General features: G+C 47.1%; 1 protein-coding gene across 3 annotated transcripts in view; it reads left to right on the plus strand.

The window, feature by feature from the left end:
• Positions 1–18,364, plus strand: part of MTHFR (methylenetetrahydrofolate reductase) — a 222,111-nt gene that overhangs the window by 141,800 nt on the left and 61,947 nt on the right. For all 3 annotated transcript variants that reach the window (XM_069609914.1, XM_069609915.1, XM_069609913.1), the window contains exons 4-7: positions 13,407–13,517; positions 13,669–13,862; positions 14,225–14,475; positions 14,618–14,752. In XM_069609914.1, the coding sequence (XP_069466015.1) occupies positions 13,407–13,517; positions 13,669–13,862; positions 14,225–14,475; positions 14,618–14,752 (691 nt within the window). The remainder of the gene's footprint in view (positions 1–13,406; positions 13,518–13,668; positions 13,863–14,224; positions 14,476–14,617; positions 14,753–18,364) is intronic.

Genomic DNA, 18,364 nt, shown 5'->3' on the forward strand with positions numbered 1-18,364 from the left:
GGAACTTTAATGTATTGTTTTCTTACAAGTACTAGCAGAGTGCTCCTCTGTTAGGAGCAATGTATGTAATGTTACCCAAGTATACCGAGGCTTGAATTCACAGATTACTTTTACATAAACTAAAAGCGGTCCACGCTTATTATAAGAACCAAGGCTGTATCTGTTTATTAAACCAGGGGCACAAAGGGTAGCTGTCAGCCATCTGGCTGATCCACCTGGTACTCACAAGAGGGTCTGACCAAAGCCCTCCCCCGTGTGTTCATTGTTTTGCACATGTGTGCAGTAAGGTGTTGTACTCCTATGCTCAGGTCTCCTACAGGCGCGGTTCGATCATTACTACAGATAACAAACAAAAAACATGGAGAAACACCTTACAATGATAATATTCTTTGTCTCTGTCATACCCACTTAGGCTGCCGGATCCTTGTAGCCCGATGAGATGTTAAAGTTGCCCCCCTGAAACTCGCAAAAGAAGCGTTACTGTTTTAGTTGGTGTCCTTACAATCAAGCTCCACAAACTAAATAATCACTAAGGACCAAAGCAAAGACCTCCTCCCAAGCCTTTCTTACTGAGCGGTTCCTCAATGTGGGCAGGACTGGGAAAGCGCTGTGTTCTAGTTGTGGGTCAGCTTGGGCTAAGTATTCTACAAATACAAGGTAGTATCTTTCAGGGGATCGTGCTCGAGAACATCTGGGTATATAATGCAAAAATTGGTTGGAGAAACTCTCAGGGTGTCAATAGGAGGTAACATCAGGGGGACAACCTATACAGCCCTCTCTACATTCACGTAAGATCTGCGTGCACTTCTAGTACGTCAAGATCTTGAACGTTGGCCCTGTTGGCTACTGCAATTCCGTTGCTAGGTGAGGCCACCGCTTTGTAGGGCTTGGCATCCTGGATGTGGTTCCACGTGGTTTTGCCTGCGAGCCTAACTACTCGGTCGGCTACGGCCTCAACTATGTGAGGGCCAGTAAATTGGGGTACATTCCAGCGCCTTAGAAAATGACGGAGAAGAACTATGTCTCCCACCTCTACTGAGTGTCTTAGCTTATTGTATGAGTCTTTCTCATCAGAGTTAATCTCTTTGTTGTCTTGAGGCCCACCCTGGATCCACTGTATCTGGGGAGATATAAAAGAAGCACTAGAAACCAAGGAAGTAATATATGCATACATTTCCTGACCTAGCACATCTGCACTGTTTTAACCAATCCTTCAATGCCCTTGTGGGAGGAACCAAGGGAAGATACATGCACCGTCCTGTCACCACCTTGTGGGGCATTAAATGGTGGTCGGGCCTTGGCTTGTTACACAATTCAAATAGTGCGAAAGGCAAACCGTGAAGCCAGTTCTTCTTTGTGCTCTGCTCAGTTTTGGCAATGCACTCCTTCGGGAGACAATTCAGGCGTTCACACATGCCGTTTGCTTGCGGGTGGTACGCACAGGCAAATTTGTGCTTGATGCCTAGCAAGGCTGTGATGTGCCGGAACAGTTCATTGGCAGAGCGAGGGCTATTGTCAGACCACAGGACCTCACACACGCCCAATCTTGGGAATACCTCCTGGACAGACGTTTTGCTGCTGTTAGTGCATCGGCGTGGGAGCATGGCCCAACCTCTATCTATCTGGAGAATGGGCAAACAACCACTATCATGTAGTGTTAACCTTGACAAACTGGGATCATGTACATGTAATCCATGTGGAGATGCAGAAATGGCCCTACAGGTATGGCTTCTCTCACAACTCTCCCGGTATGACCTGCAGTGAACTGTTGACGGGTCAGCAACTGCTAATGAAATCAGCTACGTGTTCATTCATATTTGGGCAAACCCATGTTTCCCCAATACGTGTAGGCATGACCACTTTCCCTGTGGTATTCTGTTGCCATAAGGCATCTGTTGGAGACATGGAGCATCCTTTCTTTATCCATAGCTCCTTTTCCTCCCGTGGTGCGGCTTCCAGCAATTCCATGATCTGGTTCTCTGGTAGCGCATTGTACGCCTCCCTCATCACCATGTTCCTCACCCCATCCCTGGGCATCAGGTCTCTCTTCCAGTTCCCACAATTTCCCAAAATAGGCTGCACACTTTGCCTCATAGTCTGCTGCTTCAATCCCTCTTGAGATAGGATCTTCCCCTTTTGTGTGGGCCCGACACTTCACTAAGGCCACCGACCTGGCGTATGCAATCGCTTCGATCAATTTGCCTACCAAGAGCGCATGCTGCACTGGGGTCCCGTCTGCCCTCCTGAACCCCCTGATGAGCCACCACGCCAGCCCTGAATGCACTGTTGATGTGACGTAAGCGCTGTAAGAATAAATAGTCACATGCTTCTCTACGCTGTGCTCTAGCGCTAAGAGGAGAGCCACTAGTTCTGCTGAATAATGGGATAGTAGTCTTGCACTCACAACCACCTCACTTGTCCCGTCCTCCTTCAGTCTTACCAGTGCAGTTCCAGTCAGTCTTATCCTGTCAGTTTGATCAATAGTTGATGAACCATCAACGTACAGCACGTCTCCCCCTTCAAGTGCGTCTTCCTCCACCTTACGTGTCTCACTGAACATCTCTGTTCTTTGTTCAGTCCTGTGCATAGTCTCCTGGTTGGAGGTTGTCTGCCAAGATAAGTGCTGGATTAACTGTCTTGCATCTTACTATCTTCAGTCCCAAGTTCGATAGTATCACTTCATACAATGATGCTCTTTGTGTAGTCAGTGTGCTCTTTGGCTTGTGTAGATCACAAAAAGGGTGTGTTCCACGTAAAGGGTGGTTGTGCACCCCATTCTCACTGCTGATAACCTCTCCAATGCAAAGGCTGCTGCAGCCAATGTTTGTTCGCACAGATAATGTCCTCTCATCACTGGGTTAAGCTATCCACTCTAGTAAGAAATTGGTTTATGGCCCCTGCTTGTCTTCTGTGTTAATACCACCCTTGTCACTACACTGTCAGTGTGTGAAAACAGGAAGAACTCTTATTCATTTTTCTTTTTTTGTAGTCTGGGGTCCCTAGCACTGGAACAGTACATATTGCTTGCTTCAGTTCCTCAAAGGCATCAGTCATCTCTGTGGTCCATGTCAGTGTCTTCGTTCCTTTCAGGGCTTCTTTTAGTGCAGTCAATAGGGGCCTTGTATATGTGCTGTATTCGAAAATCCATGCTCTGCAGTAATTGCACAACCAAAAGAACCGTTGCATTTCCCTTACTGTGCTGGCCTGGGATGTGGTGAGTATGAGGGTAACCTGCACTTAACATTCTCCTTGTCCATGTTCTTCCAAGGCACATACTGTGGTCTCGCCCCTCCCCTTTCTAGTAGCGGCATCTGTGAATAGGCTGCTTTTTCTTCTGGTGTCAGTTGGTATAGTCTAATTTGCCAAGGCCCTCTCTCGTCCTCAAGATCTGTGCATACGTCTACTGGTTCTAAATGGGGCACTCGTTTGCTTTCGTCATAAGCCCTAGACAGTTGTCCTCTCGAACAAGCTATCGCTGTTTCCTCCTTCCTCGGTCCTGGAAGATACCGTAGTCTCATGATAAATGTATGGTGCGTTGTGCACACATCGTTCGTCCACTGTGCTTGACTGCTTCAACTGACCTCTCCCTCTCTTTGTCTGTCTGCTCTGCATTCCCATGATGCACTCTCATCCCTTGGTTTGACGCTCTGCTTCAAAAGGTTTGCCTTTGTCCTGGAAGCGCCTGCCCGTTCTCGTGTTCCGCCTTGCTCATAGTGTGTCTTTGGGTTGTGCCTTTTATTCGTGTAAGGAGAGCTAATTGGTATCCGGTGTATGCACTTAGAAATAAGTGCCTTACCTTGCCTGACCCGATTAGCGGGACATGGCCAGTACGTTGTGTGAAAATTAATTTTCTGATGCTTGTTAATCGGCTTAGAATCACATGCTGTGCACATGGTTCCGACATCCAGTGATAACCGCAGAGTATTGCATCTTGTCTTTCAGGGGACCGAAAGGGGACGTCGGCATAGGCGTGTCTGAAACACTATCCCTATCGTGACGTGTGTAGTATCCAAAATCCCTCACGCGCAGAGGTCCCTCAGATTGTTTTTTTCCGCCCAGATAACTGGTCGACCGATAGCGAAGTTCTTCATGAGACATTGTTTATCTTACCGAATTGTCGGTTTAATCCCCGTTAAGTCACTTTGCCTATCAAGAACATCTTCGACGAAGACTACGGGGGAATCATGTACGGCTGTGGGTTCCGGCACCGAAGATCCGGCATTCGGACCTTCACGTGGTCGGGCCTTCTGGCCGGCCTACACAGCAGGGAGAGTGGGCTCGGGGTTTGCCATTCTGCTATGATGTCTTTTTCCTCTTTTCCACTTCTTTCCTTTTTGGTCTGGTCACCCTTCCCTTCTGCTATGGAAAGGACTCCATTTAGATTCTGCCCTGTGTGGAGGGTCAGATATCCGTGGAAAGACGAGCACACTTCGTGTAACGCTTGTCTCCCCCTAGAGCACTAAAGCGGTGTTCGGCGTATAAACTCCTAAACCCTTAAGGAGCGCCGGTTGAAGCGGTGGGCCGCGTACGGAATGTCATGCGTGGAGCCTCCCTCCCCTGCCGCGACACCAGCCGAGAGTAATGGGGGTACATCGGATGACCAAACGTCCAACGCGGACTTTATAGACCTTGAGGCGGACTATTCTAGAGCCGCCACGCCCGTCCCCGACCCTTCCAGGCTCGACTCCGGTCTTGCTACAGGGACCACACCCGGTGACAGGGGCATACAATCGCACCGCACAATCCACACAACCCAAGCGCCCTCCTCGACGACTTAGTCGAAGAAGGCGAAAGCGCCATCGGATCGATCTGATCCGAAGCCTTCCCTGCATCCGCAGCAGCGCATGACGACTGGGCTTAACAAACATAACAAGGGCGCTACTCCCCAAACTACACACGCCGAAGTTTCTGAACAAGAAACTTCGACGGGTTTCAAGGTTTCCAAGGCCCGTGCAGGCCCGAAAACTACGAGTAGGCCTCTACCCGAGAAGCCATCATCAGAGGCGTTGTCTCCCGAGGATTCGATGACTATCAGTAAGAGCATCAATAGGATTGCTAAGGCGGTGGGCCTAGTACCAGTTTCGCCCACAGTTATGGGCCAATCTGCCGAAAGGTTTTCCACGGTTTTGGAAGACGATCCCGAGGACTCTTACGAAGAGAGCCAGGTACCCCTCTCAAGCACCCTGAGGAGATCCTCTCAACGCCTTAGGGCGGAGGACCCAGTTCCTGCTCAGCTGGGTCCATTTGGATCATCCAAGTGGTCCACGGAGCAATTTGAGGGGTATATGGATCGGCTGGAGCAGTTTTTCAGGGCTTCTGATCAACCTCCGCTGAAAAAAGGCTCGGGTAGACCCTAACCCTCAAACACAAGTTGCCCAACACCTAGATGTTCAACACTATGTTGATTATCAAGAAGATGTCCAGAAAGACACATATAGAGACATCTATACAGAAGAAGAGGAGGCTTCTTTTCTGGACAATTATGGGGAAGATCAAGGCGCAACAGACAACTGGGAGGACACCCAGCAGGATGATCACAATTCTGATATCGTTTGCCTCGACTCTCCCCCATCCACATTGGTTCGACAAGCTCCCCCGGTGGATGATCAAATGGCTTTCAACAACATGTTAAAAAAAAAAAAAAGCAGCGGAATTCTTTAAAATTGCCATGCTTGAGGCATTGCCCGAACAGGATTTCGCGGAAAACATTATTAATGACAAGCCTCCGGCAAGCCAGACTATCCCTCTCTTGAGCTCTGTAAAGAGACGGCTGGCCCCTTCCTTACTCACACCCGCTCAGACTAGGGCTGTGAACCCAAGGGTCGAAAAAACTTTTCCGGCCCTCCTCCACCGACCCGCTTTATATCAAAGGGCACGCAATCCCAGACTCGCTGGTGGTGACCAACACTCGCAAGAGAGCAGGGGTTCCCCTTGCCACGGGAGAGTCACCGCCGGACAAGGAGTCCAAAAGGTTGTATGCCTTAGGCAAACGGGTCACTTCGGTGGCTGCTTATACCGCCCGGATTGCCAATAACGCGACGTTACTGGCAAGCTACGTCGACGCCCAATTGAACCTACCCCAGGAAGGCCTTCAGGAGGTTCCGGAACCAACCAGAGCCAAGCTTCTCGCCATTGTCTCGGAGGGCATACTTGCCAATCAAAATGTTGTAAAGAATACCCTGGACTCCGCAGAGACAGCAGGCAGGTCTCTCGCACAGGGTACTCTCCTAAAGAGACATGCGTGGCTGCGCACGTCGGGCTTCAGGCCTGAGACCCAGGCATCCATCATCAACAAACCCTTAGAAGAGGCCAAACTCTTCGGGAAGGCGGTAGACGATGCGTCGGAGACAGCCAAGAAGGAGCACAAGACTATTAAGTTGCTGCACCAGATTTCCCAAAAACCCTCTTCACAGAGGGGCAGCAATTCTCGGCGGTCCTTTCGAGGACAAGCCCGCGCCGCTCAAAATAATTCTGGCACAGGCAACTTCAACTCAAGTCAACCGGCTGCAAGCCCCACTTACTACCCCCAGAGGGGTCAGAAGCGCGGAAAGAATAGAGGCAGAGGCTCCAATTCCAGAGGTGCGTCAACCTTGGGTCAGAAATGACCACCAAGTTCAGGTCCCCTTCCATGTCTCCCCGGTCGGGGGCGATTGACATTTTTCCTCAAGGCATGGGATGGGATAACTTCAGACCAGTGGGTATTAAAGACGGTCGCCCACGGTTACTGCGTGGAATTCGCCCGGCCCCCACAGTTCAGACCGCGAAACATCGACACCTTTCACCGGAACATCTGCAGATCCTGGTCCAAGAGGTGGAGGCGCTGCTGGGAAAGGACGCCATAGAAGCATTCCCGATTCTTCAGGTAAACGAGGGTATCTATTCAATATACTTCCTTGTACCCAAAAAGGATCTCACCATGCGTCCTGTTCTAGAACTGCGCCCAGCGAACAAGTTCATAAAGCCCCAGACAGAAGTTTTGCATGGTAACACTGCAAGAGGTGATCCCATGGCTAAAACAAGGGGACTTCATGACAACATTGGATATGAAAGATGCATACTTTCATATTTCAATGCTGCCAGCGCACAGAAAATTCCTAAGGTTCGTGATTCAGGACAAACGCTAACAGTTCAATGTACTCCCCATAGCCTCGGCGCCAAGGGTGTTTACCAAGGTCCTGGCAGTGGCAGCAGCACACCTGGGCAGACTTTCAGTTCCAGTTTACCCTTACCTTGACGATTGGCTCATCACGGGGGACTCGTTCGACGTTTGTTTTTTCGAACCCCAAAAGACATTAGACTTACTGTTCAGCCTGGGATTTTCTATCAACGAAAAGAAATCCAGCTTCGTCCCCAGCCAAGTAAAACAGTTCCTGGGGGCTCTAATTCGTACGGAAGATGGTCTAGTCTTCCCTTCCAGCGAGAGGGTTCAGAACATGCTCTCTCAAGTTCCTCAGTATGTAGCCAGTAGGGAGGTGACGGTACGCAAAGCTATGCGTTTGCTAGGGATGATGGCGTCATGCATATACTTGGTCCTACACGCGCGGCTGGGCATGCTTCCCATGCAAGAGTGGCTCAACAGCCAGTGGTGTCAGGCCAGCGGACAATGGGAAGATCTGTTAGTTGTCTCGCCAGCCCTCGTTCTCTCTCTGCAGTGGTGGTCGAGGGAGAACCTCTTGAAGGGGAAAACCTTCACCACCCCTGCAGTGGAAGCCACTCTCACGACAGACGCATCTCTCACAGGGTGGGGGGCTCACCTGCTTCAACAGACAGCGCACAGAGTGTGGTCCCCTCGGGTAGCATCCAACCATATAAACCTACTGGAGCTACTGGCAGTGTTCAAAGCATTGAAAGCCTTTCAGGAGCAACTTCAAGGGAAGACGGTGCTGGTCCTAACCGACAGCACAACAGCAATGTATTACCTGAACAAACAGGGGGGCACTCACTCTCTAGGGCTATCCAAGCTGTCCCAAAACATCTGGATATGGGCTCTCAAACACAAGATGTTTCTTATATCCCAACATGTTCCAGGGGAACTCAATCTTCTGGCAGACGTACTCAGCAGATATTTTCCTCTGCCAGAAGAATACGAATGGCGTCTGCACGAAGACATTGTATCAAACGTCTTTGCAGAATGGGGGTTTCCAGAGATCGACCTGTTCGCTACTCAGGAGAACGCCCAATGCCCAGATTACACCTCCAGGTACCCCCAGAACTGATCCAAGGGGAACGGTCTCTGGATAACTTGGTCGGGGAAATTTGTTTACGCTTTTCCCCCCCGACTCCCCTTCTGAAAAAGATAGTGCACGAGATGCACCAGGAACCAGTCACCATGATTCTGGTGGCTCCCATGTGGGCCCGTCAACCCTGGTTCGCGCACCTGATGGACATGTCCCTCTCCCTACCAGTCAAGCTGCCCTGCCCGTACAACATGTTGTCTCAGGATAGGGGGGAGACTCTGCACCCATGCCCACAAACTTTGAACTTAGCATCCTGGCTCCTGATGTCATAGAGTTTGGACATCTGCAACTCCCTCAAAGATGCATGGACATACTGAGGGAGGCAAGAAAGCCTAACACACGTTTTTGCTATGCCAGCAAATGGAAACGTTTTGTCATCTGGTGCACTTCCAAAGGCGTCAATCCCTCCGATTGCTCGCCTTCACACATTGTGTTATATCTAACCCATCTGTTGGACTCCTGGTTAGTCTTCAATTCCTTAAAGGATCACCTAGCGGCGTTGTCAGCCTACACCACGTCACAGCAAAGGGTGTCATGGTGGAAAATACCTGTGATTAAAGCCTTTATGGAAGGGGTTAAAAGAATGTATCCCCCCATCACTCACCCAGCCCCTGGGTGGGATCTAAATGTGGTTTTAACTAGGCTCATGGGACCCCCTTTTGAGCCTATGCATAAAGCTAGTCTGAAAGACCTGACCTACAAGACAGCCTTTCTAGTAGCTATCACTTCTATCAGAAGAGTTAGCGAACTACAGGCCCTCTCAGTCTTGGACCCCTTTGTTACAGTCCACAAAGATAAGATAGTTCTGCGCACTCATCCCAGATTTGCTCCGAAATTTATTTCGGAGTTCCATGTGGACCAGTCAATCGAACTACCCACGTTCTTCCAGAGACCTACTAACATGGCCGAAAGAAGCCTTCACACACTAGATGTGCGCAGGGCAGTCATGTTCTACATGGATAGAACTAAACAACTGAGGAAAACTAAACAATTCTTTGTTTCAGTGGCAGCTGGTAGAGAAGGGGACCCTGTCTCTAAATCAGCAATATCAAGGTGGATTGTCAAATGCATCACACTATGTTACACTCTTGCAAAGAGAGAACTGCCCTTCAAGCCTAGAGCACATTCTACTCGAGGCACTGGGGCATCCATAGCATTCATTGCAAATGTTCCCCCAGAGTCCATTTGCAAAGCGGCAACCTGGAGTTCTGTACATACCTTTACAAAACACTATTGCCTAGACACTCAATCTAGGTCTGATTCTCAGGTGGGGCAAGCAGTACTAAGACATCTTTTTTTCTACTGTTCCTTCTCACAACCCACCCCCAACTCCGGGTACTGCCCGCTAGTCTATGCACAGCATGTGATTCTAAGCAGATTAACAAGCATCAGAAGACATGCATTACTTACCGTAAAAGCATTTCTGATGATTGTATCTGCTTAGATTCACATGCGCCCTCCCTGCCTCCCCGCTCGGGGTGGAAGGAACATAGACTCCTTACTACTTTCTCTCTTCATGTACTCGCTCACTATAGCCTTGGGCTCCCTAATGGCAGAAAAAATACAATCGAAGGGACCTCGGCGCGTGAGGGATTTTGGGTACTACACACGTCACAATAGGGATAGTGTTTCAGACACGCCTATGCCGACGTCCCCTTTAGGTCCCCCGAAAGACAAGATGGAATACTCCGCGGTTACCACTGGATGTCGGACCATATGCAGAGCATGTGAATCTAAGCAGATACAATCATCAGAAATGCTTTTACGGTAAGTAATGCATGTCTTACTCTAGTCACCCTCTTCCTCTGCCCAGTGTTTGCATAAAAAGGGAGGGCGGGGAGTTGGGACCTCTGAGCATCTAAAAACAAAGCATGGATTGGAGAAACAAAAAAGGGGGGAATACTGCGTCTCACCATCGGCTGTGTCACCCCCACGCCCAGAAGACCCCTCACCCAGGATCTGGATCCAAAGGCAATGGCAGCATGTGAATCTAAGCAGATACAAGCATCAGAAATACGATTGTGAGTAATGTATCTTATATATTGGATAGCTCGGGGACAACGCACCTTTGGGAACAAGAGGGTGTAGTGCAACATGGATTCATTTCTAGTGCTTAGAAGCTGGAGGAGGCTAGCATTAAGCAAGATATACAGGACCAAAGAAAATAGTAAAATCAGCCTTTTCTAGGGGTGATGCCGTGGAGCTGCTGCTGTTTAAATGTGTAAACAGAAAAAACCCTGCAGTTACAGTGACCTGCAATACATCATCCCCTCTATCTCCCATCTAACAAAAGAACAACAAAAGCCGTGGGTTACTTACCAAATATGCAAAACAGAAAGGTGATTGCTGGAAGGTTTCAAATCATTCATAACCACTGGCACAGCTCTGGGCAACCCTCCCGACCATTGTTTTTGTGGTTGGACTTGTGTTGGTCAGTTGCTGTTTTTACAGTCTGTGGCCAGACACTTGGCAGGCACTGGATGCCTGCTCTTTGGGTTTTAGAGCTCTTTGAGATGGTCTGTTTACAGTTTAGCCCGAGTGATGTACTTAACTATTGTACATCACTCGGGCTAAACAGTAAACAGAGCATCTCAAAGAGCTCTAAACCCCAAAGCGGTTGTGTAGGACGTCCATGTACATTTACAGTAATTTGGTAACATGGGCCTATACACTGATATTAACGCTACATATGGTATTCTTGTGTGAAATGTATATCATATCAGTGATATCGTAACCCTATCTTTCTTAGTGTACTAAGTAACAATGTTATGTGATGCCACTTCATGTTTTATCAAGGGGTGAAAGGTCATGTGCAATCACTTCTCATGATGTCATTTGAGGCTGGGTCAAATGGCATCACTTCATGTGATGTCAGAAGGGTCATTTGATTTCACTTCCGCTACTCCTGGCATTTTGGTGAATTAATGTTACTGAGCATACAATACCATTTGTTGCAATTTGGGAAGCTATCTTCTTTCAGCAGAGTGTTGCATCCAATGTCTATTGTTCAGAATGAGTAGTAAAGTACACACTAAGGGCCTCATCACGAGTTGGGAGGTAGCCCTTAAATGCAGAGTTAACGCTATTACCACCACATTTGAGGGTCTGCCCAAACATGAGTATAGCAGCATTTTCCCCCCAGCTTCAAGCTGGGGGTAAATGCGCTGGAAAAATGACGATTTTTAGTGAAATTACTGTGCAGTAATGCTAGCGGCAGTAATTGTGCCGAAAATTCTCCATTGAGTCCAACAAACCCAATGGGGAATAGGGAATTAAGTTTAATGCCCATCCCATAACGCAAACACAGTTGGGCAGTATCCCAGTCGGGATACCACCCAACTCGTTATGAGGCCCTAAGTGTCGTCACGTGGTTGATGAACTTTCAAGGGTGGTAACTCCCACATTTCAGTAATTGTTTGCGTATGTTCATTCTGTGGTATGATGTTAATCTATAACCAAGCTAAGTAAGTAGCCCCCATAGTGAGGAAGTATGTCCTTGCAGGCAATGGAAGCACATCAACCATGGACAGAAAGTGCATTTAATGTCTATACTGAAGACTGGTTCATGCAACACTACTAAAGGGTAAGGTACGCCTTAGTACTTCGCAGGCAGTAGCAGGCAGATGTTTTAACATTCCGGGTTTGTGACAACATTCTAACATAGCGATAGTCTTTTTCATTCATGTAAGGTTATGAGAATCTCCTAATGAACATGCACGTTCAACTTGGAATAGTCCACTTGGGAAGTTCTTCAAATTTAATAGAATCAAATGTTTGGTTTAGAAGCACGGGGGAGACCAAAAGAAAATACAATTCATGCATGTGACCGGATCTGTAACGCAGCGTTTTGTTCAATCTGAAATGGTCAAATACTGCTTTTGTGTAAAGAAAGGTGATTAGATTAGTCATGTCATACAGTATTAATAGAAAGGTTCTTGATGTTTGTAGGGGATTTGCAGATGTATTAAAACAAATTGGAATGGGTTGGAGGTCCTAATGTTTGTTCATGTTCGGTTTATTTAGCAGGCCCCCAAACTGATATAAAGTGTCCTCTTTAAAATATTGTAAAATGAAACCGAAATGTGCTTAGATTGCTTATTATCCAGTGCAGGGGAAACTAGGACTGGCAGTTTGGACAAAATCTTCTCATTATAGGGCAGGGTTTTACTGTTTGGTACATGCTTGCCCAGGCTTGCACAGTGCTATAAAGCCATTTACTGGTTCTATGTGATATTTCTGCATTTTAAAGGCCGAACACAACAAAGACCAATTTTTATTTTTTTATTTTTTGTTGCCGTCTTTGTGTGGCCTTTAAAATACCAAAATATCACTCCCACCCCCCCCCCCCCCCCCCCGACCCACCTTTCGGAAGGCAATCCTGTCCTCGCCCCCACCCCTCCTGCTGGTGACCCTGTAAATCGGGGGTTTAACCCCCCCCCAAGCCTCCCATTTCTTCACCACCACCCCTTCCCAATCCCAACACAGACCTACTCCCCAAATACTCACACACAGCAAACATACTTACCTCCATCGATGCGCCTTTCCTCTCCTGCCGCTGCTCGTCGGCCCCTGGCGCACTCATGTGCGGCAGGGTTATGACAGTTCGATTTAGAAAGATCGCCCGTTGCGGTCACAAAGCGGTCTTTCTAAATCTTATCTTTTTTTCTCTATTTTTTATAAAGTGCGTTTTTCACTTGATACCCTTTTACATGCACAAAATAAAAAATAATCCATTCCATGGTCCGTCCTATTTTAATTTCATATCTTAATTGAAAAAGTTGGAATGCTACATGGAGCATGTTTCATAATGGTTCAAAAGCATACAATTGAGCCTCTCAATTGCAATTTAGTAATTGGAATGTTCTCCTTTTATTAGCAAAAACCTCTGCCTGTAATGAAATAGCAGTCATTTTTGTGTCCTCCTTTTGGGAGTGTGAGATCAGAAGGTAAAGGGATTTTTTGGAATGGTATAGGCCCACAGGCGAAGAGTAGGTTCTCATCCTAACTAATACAATCTGTTTGTTGCCTGTGAAGCATGAAAGTTCAGTATTTATTGAACTGGAATATTTTTGGTGGAGGACTTAACCCAGAATTTATGGATGGGATAGAGATACTACCAACATGTTGTCATTTAATTAATTCAAGACTCTTGTACCTTCTCATTGGTAGACCCGATTGGCGAGGAGTGGGAGGAAGAGGAAGGAGGATTCAACTATGCCATTGATCTTGTGAAGCACATCCGCTGCGAGTTTGATGACTATTTTGACATCTGTGTTGCTGGTAAGAGAAACGTTCCAACGGCGGTGATGCCACAGTGAGTAGTTGTGTGCAGACCGGAAGTCATTTCTACAGAGTTGATCTTGGTACCCTAATCTTCTGAGAATCTGCCTTCTCTTTCTCTCTTGACCTCCCTCTCTTACTCTGTCTCTAGGTTACCCCAAAGGACATCCAGAGGCAGCAAGCTATGAGGAAGACCTGCTGCACCTGAAGGAGAAGGTGGATGCTGGGGCTGACTTTGTCATTACACAGCTCTTTTTCAGATCCGAAATGTTCCTCAAGTTCTTGAAGGATTGTCGAGCCATTGGCATCACCTGCCCAATATTACCGGGGATCTTCCCCATACAGGTGTGTTTTTAAAAAGGATATGCAGCAACTGTTACTATGATTATGCAAGAAGCAGTTAATTCAGAAGGCCATAGTGAAGGGTTAGCTGACTTGGAAGTGTAGGAGAAATAAATAGTGGTCTCCTAGCCTTCAGGACGATGGTGACTTTTATAGTCAAAATGACCTCTTAGGTAGCCATGTGTTCTTCTATGACAAACTAAAAGAGTTGGCATTTTTTTGCCCTTTCCCCCCATGTGGTGCCTTTCCTCCAGCTTCCTCTCGGTCATCAGGTGAAGGATCAATGCCTAAAGATATCCTGTTAATTCTTTACAGGCGAGTAATTTCACAGTGTCTGTCACTAATAATCTTCTTCTTTGAGACAGGGTTACCACTCTTTGCGTCAGTTGGTAAAACTTTCCAAACTGGAAGTGCCAGACGAGATTAAAGAGGTGATTGAACCGATAAAAGACAATGATGCTGCCATCCGAAACTACGGGATAGACTTGGCTGTGGGGATGTGCCGGGAGATCCTTGATAGTGGTTTGGTGCATGGGCTACACTTCTATACCCTTAACCGAGAAGTGGCCACGATGGATGTGTTGCGACGTCTGGGGCTCTGGAAGGAGGATCCGAGGTAAGTGGCAATCCTTCTCGGTCTGTGAGACATGGGTTTGGTCCCACAAAGGGGAGGAGCGTAAAACCAGTGTTGTCCTGCAGAGGGCAAGCAGTCTCCTGTTGTCGCTCTAAGCCTCACCTTTTAATGTATTCTCCCACAGGCGCCCCCTCCCATGGGCAGTCAGCGCCCACCCAAAGAGGAGGGTGGAAGATGTGCGCCCCATCTTTTGGGCTTCCAGGCCTAAGAGTTATATTTACCGTACACAGGAGTGGGACGAGTTTCCCAATGGCCGATGGTAAGTGATGTATCTTTTACTATTTTGTGAGGTCATGTCTGTTGTATTTTGACCATAAAACACTACTTTGAAGCTGCCCAGTTGGAATACCTTGAACAAATACAATCATAGAATTCAAAGCTAGTAATAGGGTGCAGTCTCCTGGATTATCTCTGTGCAAATACTTGCCAAGGTCTAGCCACAGAATGTAGTTTGTTTATTTTATTTATATAGCGCACCTGACCCAGAGGTATCTGGGCGCTTTAAAGTACAGTTACATGAATAAGTTAGTTGAATTCAACCAGGTTACTGGCATGCACCAGATGCTTGTGCCAAGGATCAGTTTGTTCCCAGCTGGGAGTGTGACGTATAGTAATTGGTAACTTCACCTCTTCTGTGTTTGAAATTTTGGAGAGCATAATTATTTCAGTAAAACAAAGGCAAGTTTATTTTTACCAATTTGTTTCATTCGTGTTTTTGTTATTTGTTTTTTGTTTTTTATTTAACTGGAAAGTCTGACTTGAAAGTAACTTTCAAATGTTTACATCTCTTTTGATAAAGATTTTCCCAACTCTCATGAGGACACCCATGTTGCTTAAACATGATCTAAAAAACGTGCAGTATTATATTAAGGCAATAATTACACGATCACTTTAACAGCATCATTTTTCCCAAAGATTACTTAGTTTAAAAATACATTTTTGGTTTTGAAATCTCTTACGGCAATTGGGGAGCTACCCAGAGGATCCAGGAGGTCCTACCTAGAGCACCGCAAATCGAATGTTTCAGGAAATGCATACTCTAAATTTTGGTCCATATTTATATATGTTAAGTTATGCTTAAAATAACTCCTGAATGAGTCCTTATGTGCATTCGCAAACAAACCTGGTATCGCAGAGATGTGTCTGTACGTTGGCCGGGTGAATCAAAAGTAGTTCATAGTAGTTGGTGGTGTCAAGCTAACCAGGCTTGAGCTAAGTAGCACATAGCTTCTAAAAATTCCAACCCCTTCATGTGAGTTTCCTGCCTTAATTTGGCTTGTTTAAATGCTATTCCTGAATACCCCTGCCAAAGGGGCTTGCAGGTAGAGATGTGCCCACAAAGCCAAAAGGGAGAAAAGAGCATAAGAAGCAGGAGTGCAAGGACTCCTGCAGACAAGAAAGGATGGGCAGCAAAGGCAGTGAACAGAAAAGGGCAGGGAGTATAAGTAAAACAAACACATTAGTTCCCCCATTCTGTGTACACCCCAAGAGGGAAAGAGTTTCCCACAGAAGCTGGGAAACGCCAGCCTTCTGAGCAGGTTACTATTACAGGGTCACACTCTGAATGCTCATGGAAAGGAGCAGCAGCAGTGGGTGTCTGTGTCTGAACCGTAAGGCATGAACAAGGTAACAGTGCTCACAAGACTGAAGCCTGTACAGGTCCAGCAGGAACTGAACAATGACTGCCTTCTGAAACGGGAACCAGCACATCGTTTACAATGACACAAGGTACAATACTGAAACACAACAAAGGAAAGGGGCAGAGATTGCCTTCTGGAAACTCAGCAGCCAAACTCTGAACAAAGGAATGACACAATGCACAGGTTAGGACAAGAACCGGAAGAAAGAAAAAAAAGCAAGAAAACTAGAATCTAAGTTCAGGGGAAAATGAGACTGGAAACTGTAGACTGGTAACGAAGAACAGTAACTCTGGAGTGGGATAACCAGGGTAGGACTGAAGACGTATAACAGGAAGCTAAAGTCAGGTAACACGGGCAATGAGCACAGAACAAGGAACTGCAGACAGGGAGCAAGATAATTAGTGTTAGAGAGCAAGAGGCTGCAGACAGGGAACAGAGGAATGCAAGCAAGGGAGCAGGGCTGCAGTGTAGGAAGCACATAGGTGCAGGTCAAAAGGCAGGGGAGTGAAGGCAGAGTAGCAGGGATGCAAGGCAGGGAGCACAGGGCTCTGGAACAGGAGCAGGATCTGCAAACAGGACACGGCAGAAATCCAAAGATCAAAGCAACAAAGGGCTCAAAGCGAGCTCAATGCAAGAGACTTGTGCTCCTGCAGACAACTGCTTAAATACTGACCCGCCTTTTGTTGGAAGCAAGCTAATTAGCAGCACCTGGAGCAGCACACCTGAAGGTAATTGGCCTTCTCCCTCTCTGGTCCTGGGAAAGTGACAGCAGCACTGATCTCTAAGGTTTCTGGTGGATTGTAGTTCTAAGACTGCTGCATAGGAATAGCCAGGGAATGGGAAGTGCCACAAAATGCATTATGGGACATGTAGTTTGTGAAATTAAATAAGGAAGTTCCACAGTCTTGCAAGTGGAAAGTAAAGACAAAAATATGAATAGGTATTGTCCTGGAAGGTTTTGGTGATGATTGAGTACCACAAGATGCCAGTTGATGCTCCAGTGGCACAGTCGTGACAACACCAACTTTAAGTTTTACATCCTGAAGGAAATGCAGTCCGCAAATGTAAATGATGAATCTTCAAAAAAGTTGCTTAGTTGCCGCGGTCTTCCTCGTGTGTGGTTTTTTTTCATTAATGACTCCAAAGTCCAAAGCGGGTCATACACAGTCCTCTATTGAGGAAAGGTGGTCTTTGAAATTCCATCCTGGGCGTAGTTTCTGACCAAAAGCTTGAGGAGGCCAGTAGTAATTTGAAGCAACCCAGGAATAAGTGCAAGAATTGTTTCCATTTTCATAGGTAGGAGTGGCCCATAATTGTTTGAAAATGTTTATACGCAACACACCATGTGTGGATCTGTTTTGATTATATGAAACATGGTTTTCTTCATGACATAAGAGGCTCCCCAGCAAGTGCTTCCTTCTCTTCAGTCTTCGAGAAAGTAATTGATGGAAGTTCGGGAGATTGGGTTGGGTAGACTCTCTGGGGGAGACAGTCACCCGTTCTGTGATGGGACCCCAGGAGGTAGTAAATGGGGCATTCCCTGGTGCTTCCATAACCCTCCCAAGGAACCTAGCATACAGCTGCCTACTGCAGTAGGGAATGGGAAACCAGTAGCTGTGTTAAAAATGTCATATGAATTCCCACAGTCAGCTGAAGACCTTCTCCTCAAACCTTTCAGGCAGATCACTGGCTCAGACAGTAGCCATAACGGTTCTACCTGACATGAACAGTAGCAAATGCCCAATGACTTGCAGTCGAGGAGGCTATACTCACAAGGGTAGGAGGTGGGCACATTTACCTACTGTATGAAAGGCATCCATTCTCCACTAGCTGGGTGGAGTAAGAGGACTGCATTCATGAGAACCGGTGCTGCCAGGACATGGGGGGAGGGGTGGGTGTGTGTAGGGGTGTGTGTGAGAATTGATGTGCATGATTGATTCAGAGAGTGATTCGACAGGGAACATTTGTAGTTGGAGGAGAGGGAGAAAGAGGAGGATGTAGTACAATTAGTGAAGAGGTTGGAGGAGGAGAGAGCCTGCAGTAAAAGGTTGGAGTTGGGGGAGAGAGGGTGACACAGCAGAGAAGATGACCCCATCGTTGAATAGTTCGGGGAGGATAGAGCAAAGCATCAAAAAGTCCCAATCATTATAGGATAGTGCTAGCAGTGGAAAGGTTGTCCCAACATTTGCAGGGGGTCCTTGACTAGATCCTAGCCACAGTTTCATAGGATC

This window comes from Ambystoma mexicanum, chromosome 8 (assembly GCF_040938575.1).
Source record: "Ambystoma mexicanum isolate Mex_15411 chromosome 8, UKY_AmexF1_1, whole genome shotgun sequence".
Classification (NCBI taxonomy): domain Eukaryota; kingdom Metazoa; phylum Chordata; class Amphibia; order Caudata; family Ambystomatidae; genus Ambystoma; species Ambystoma mexicanum.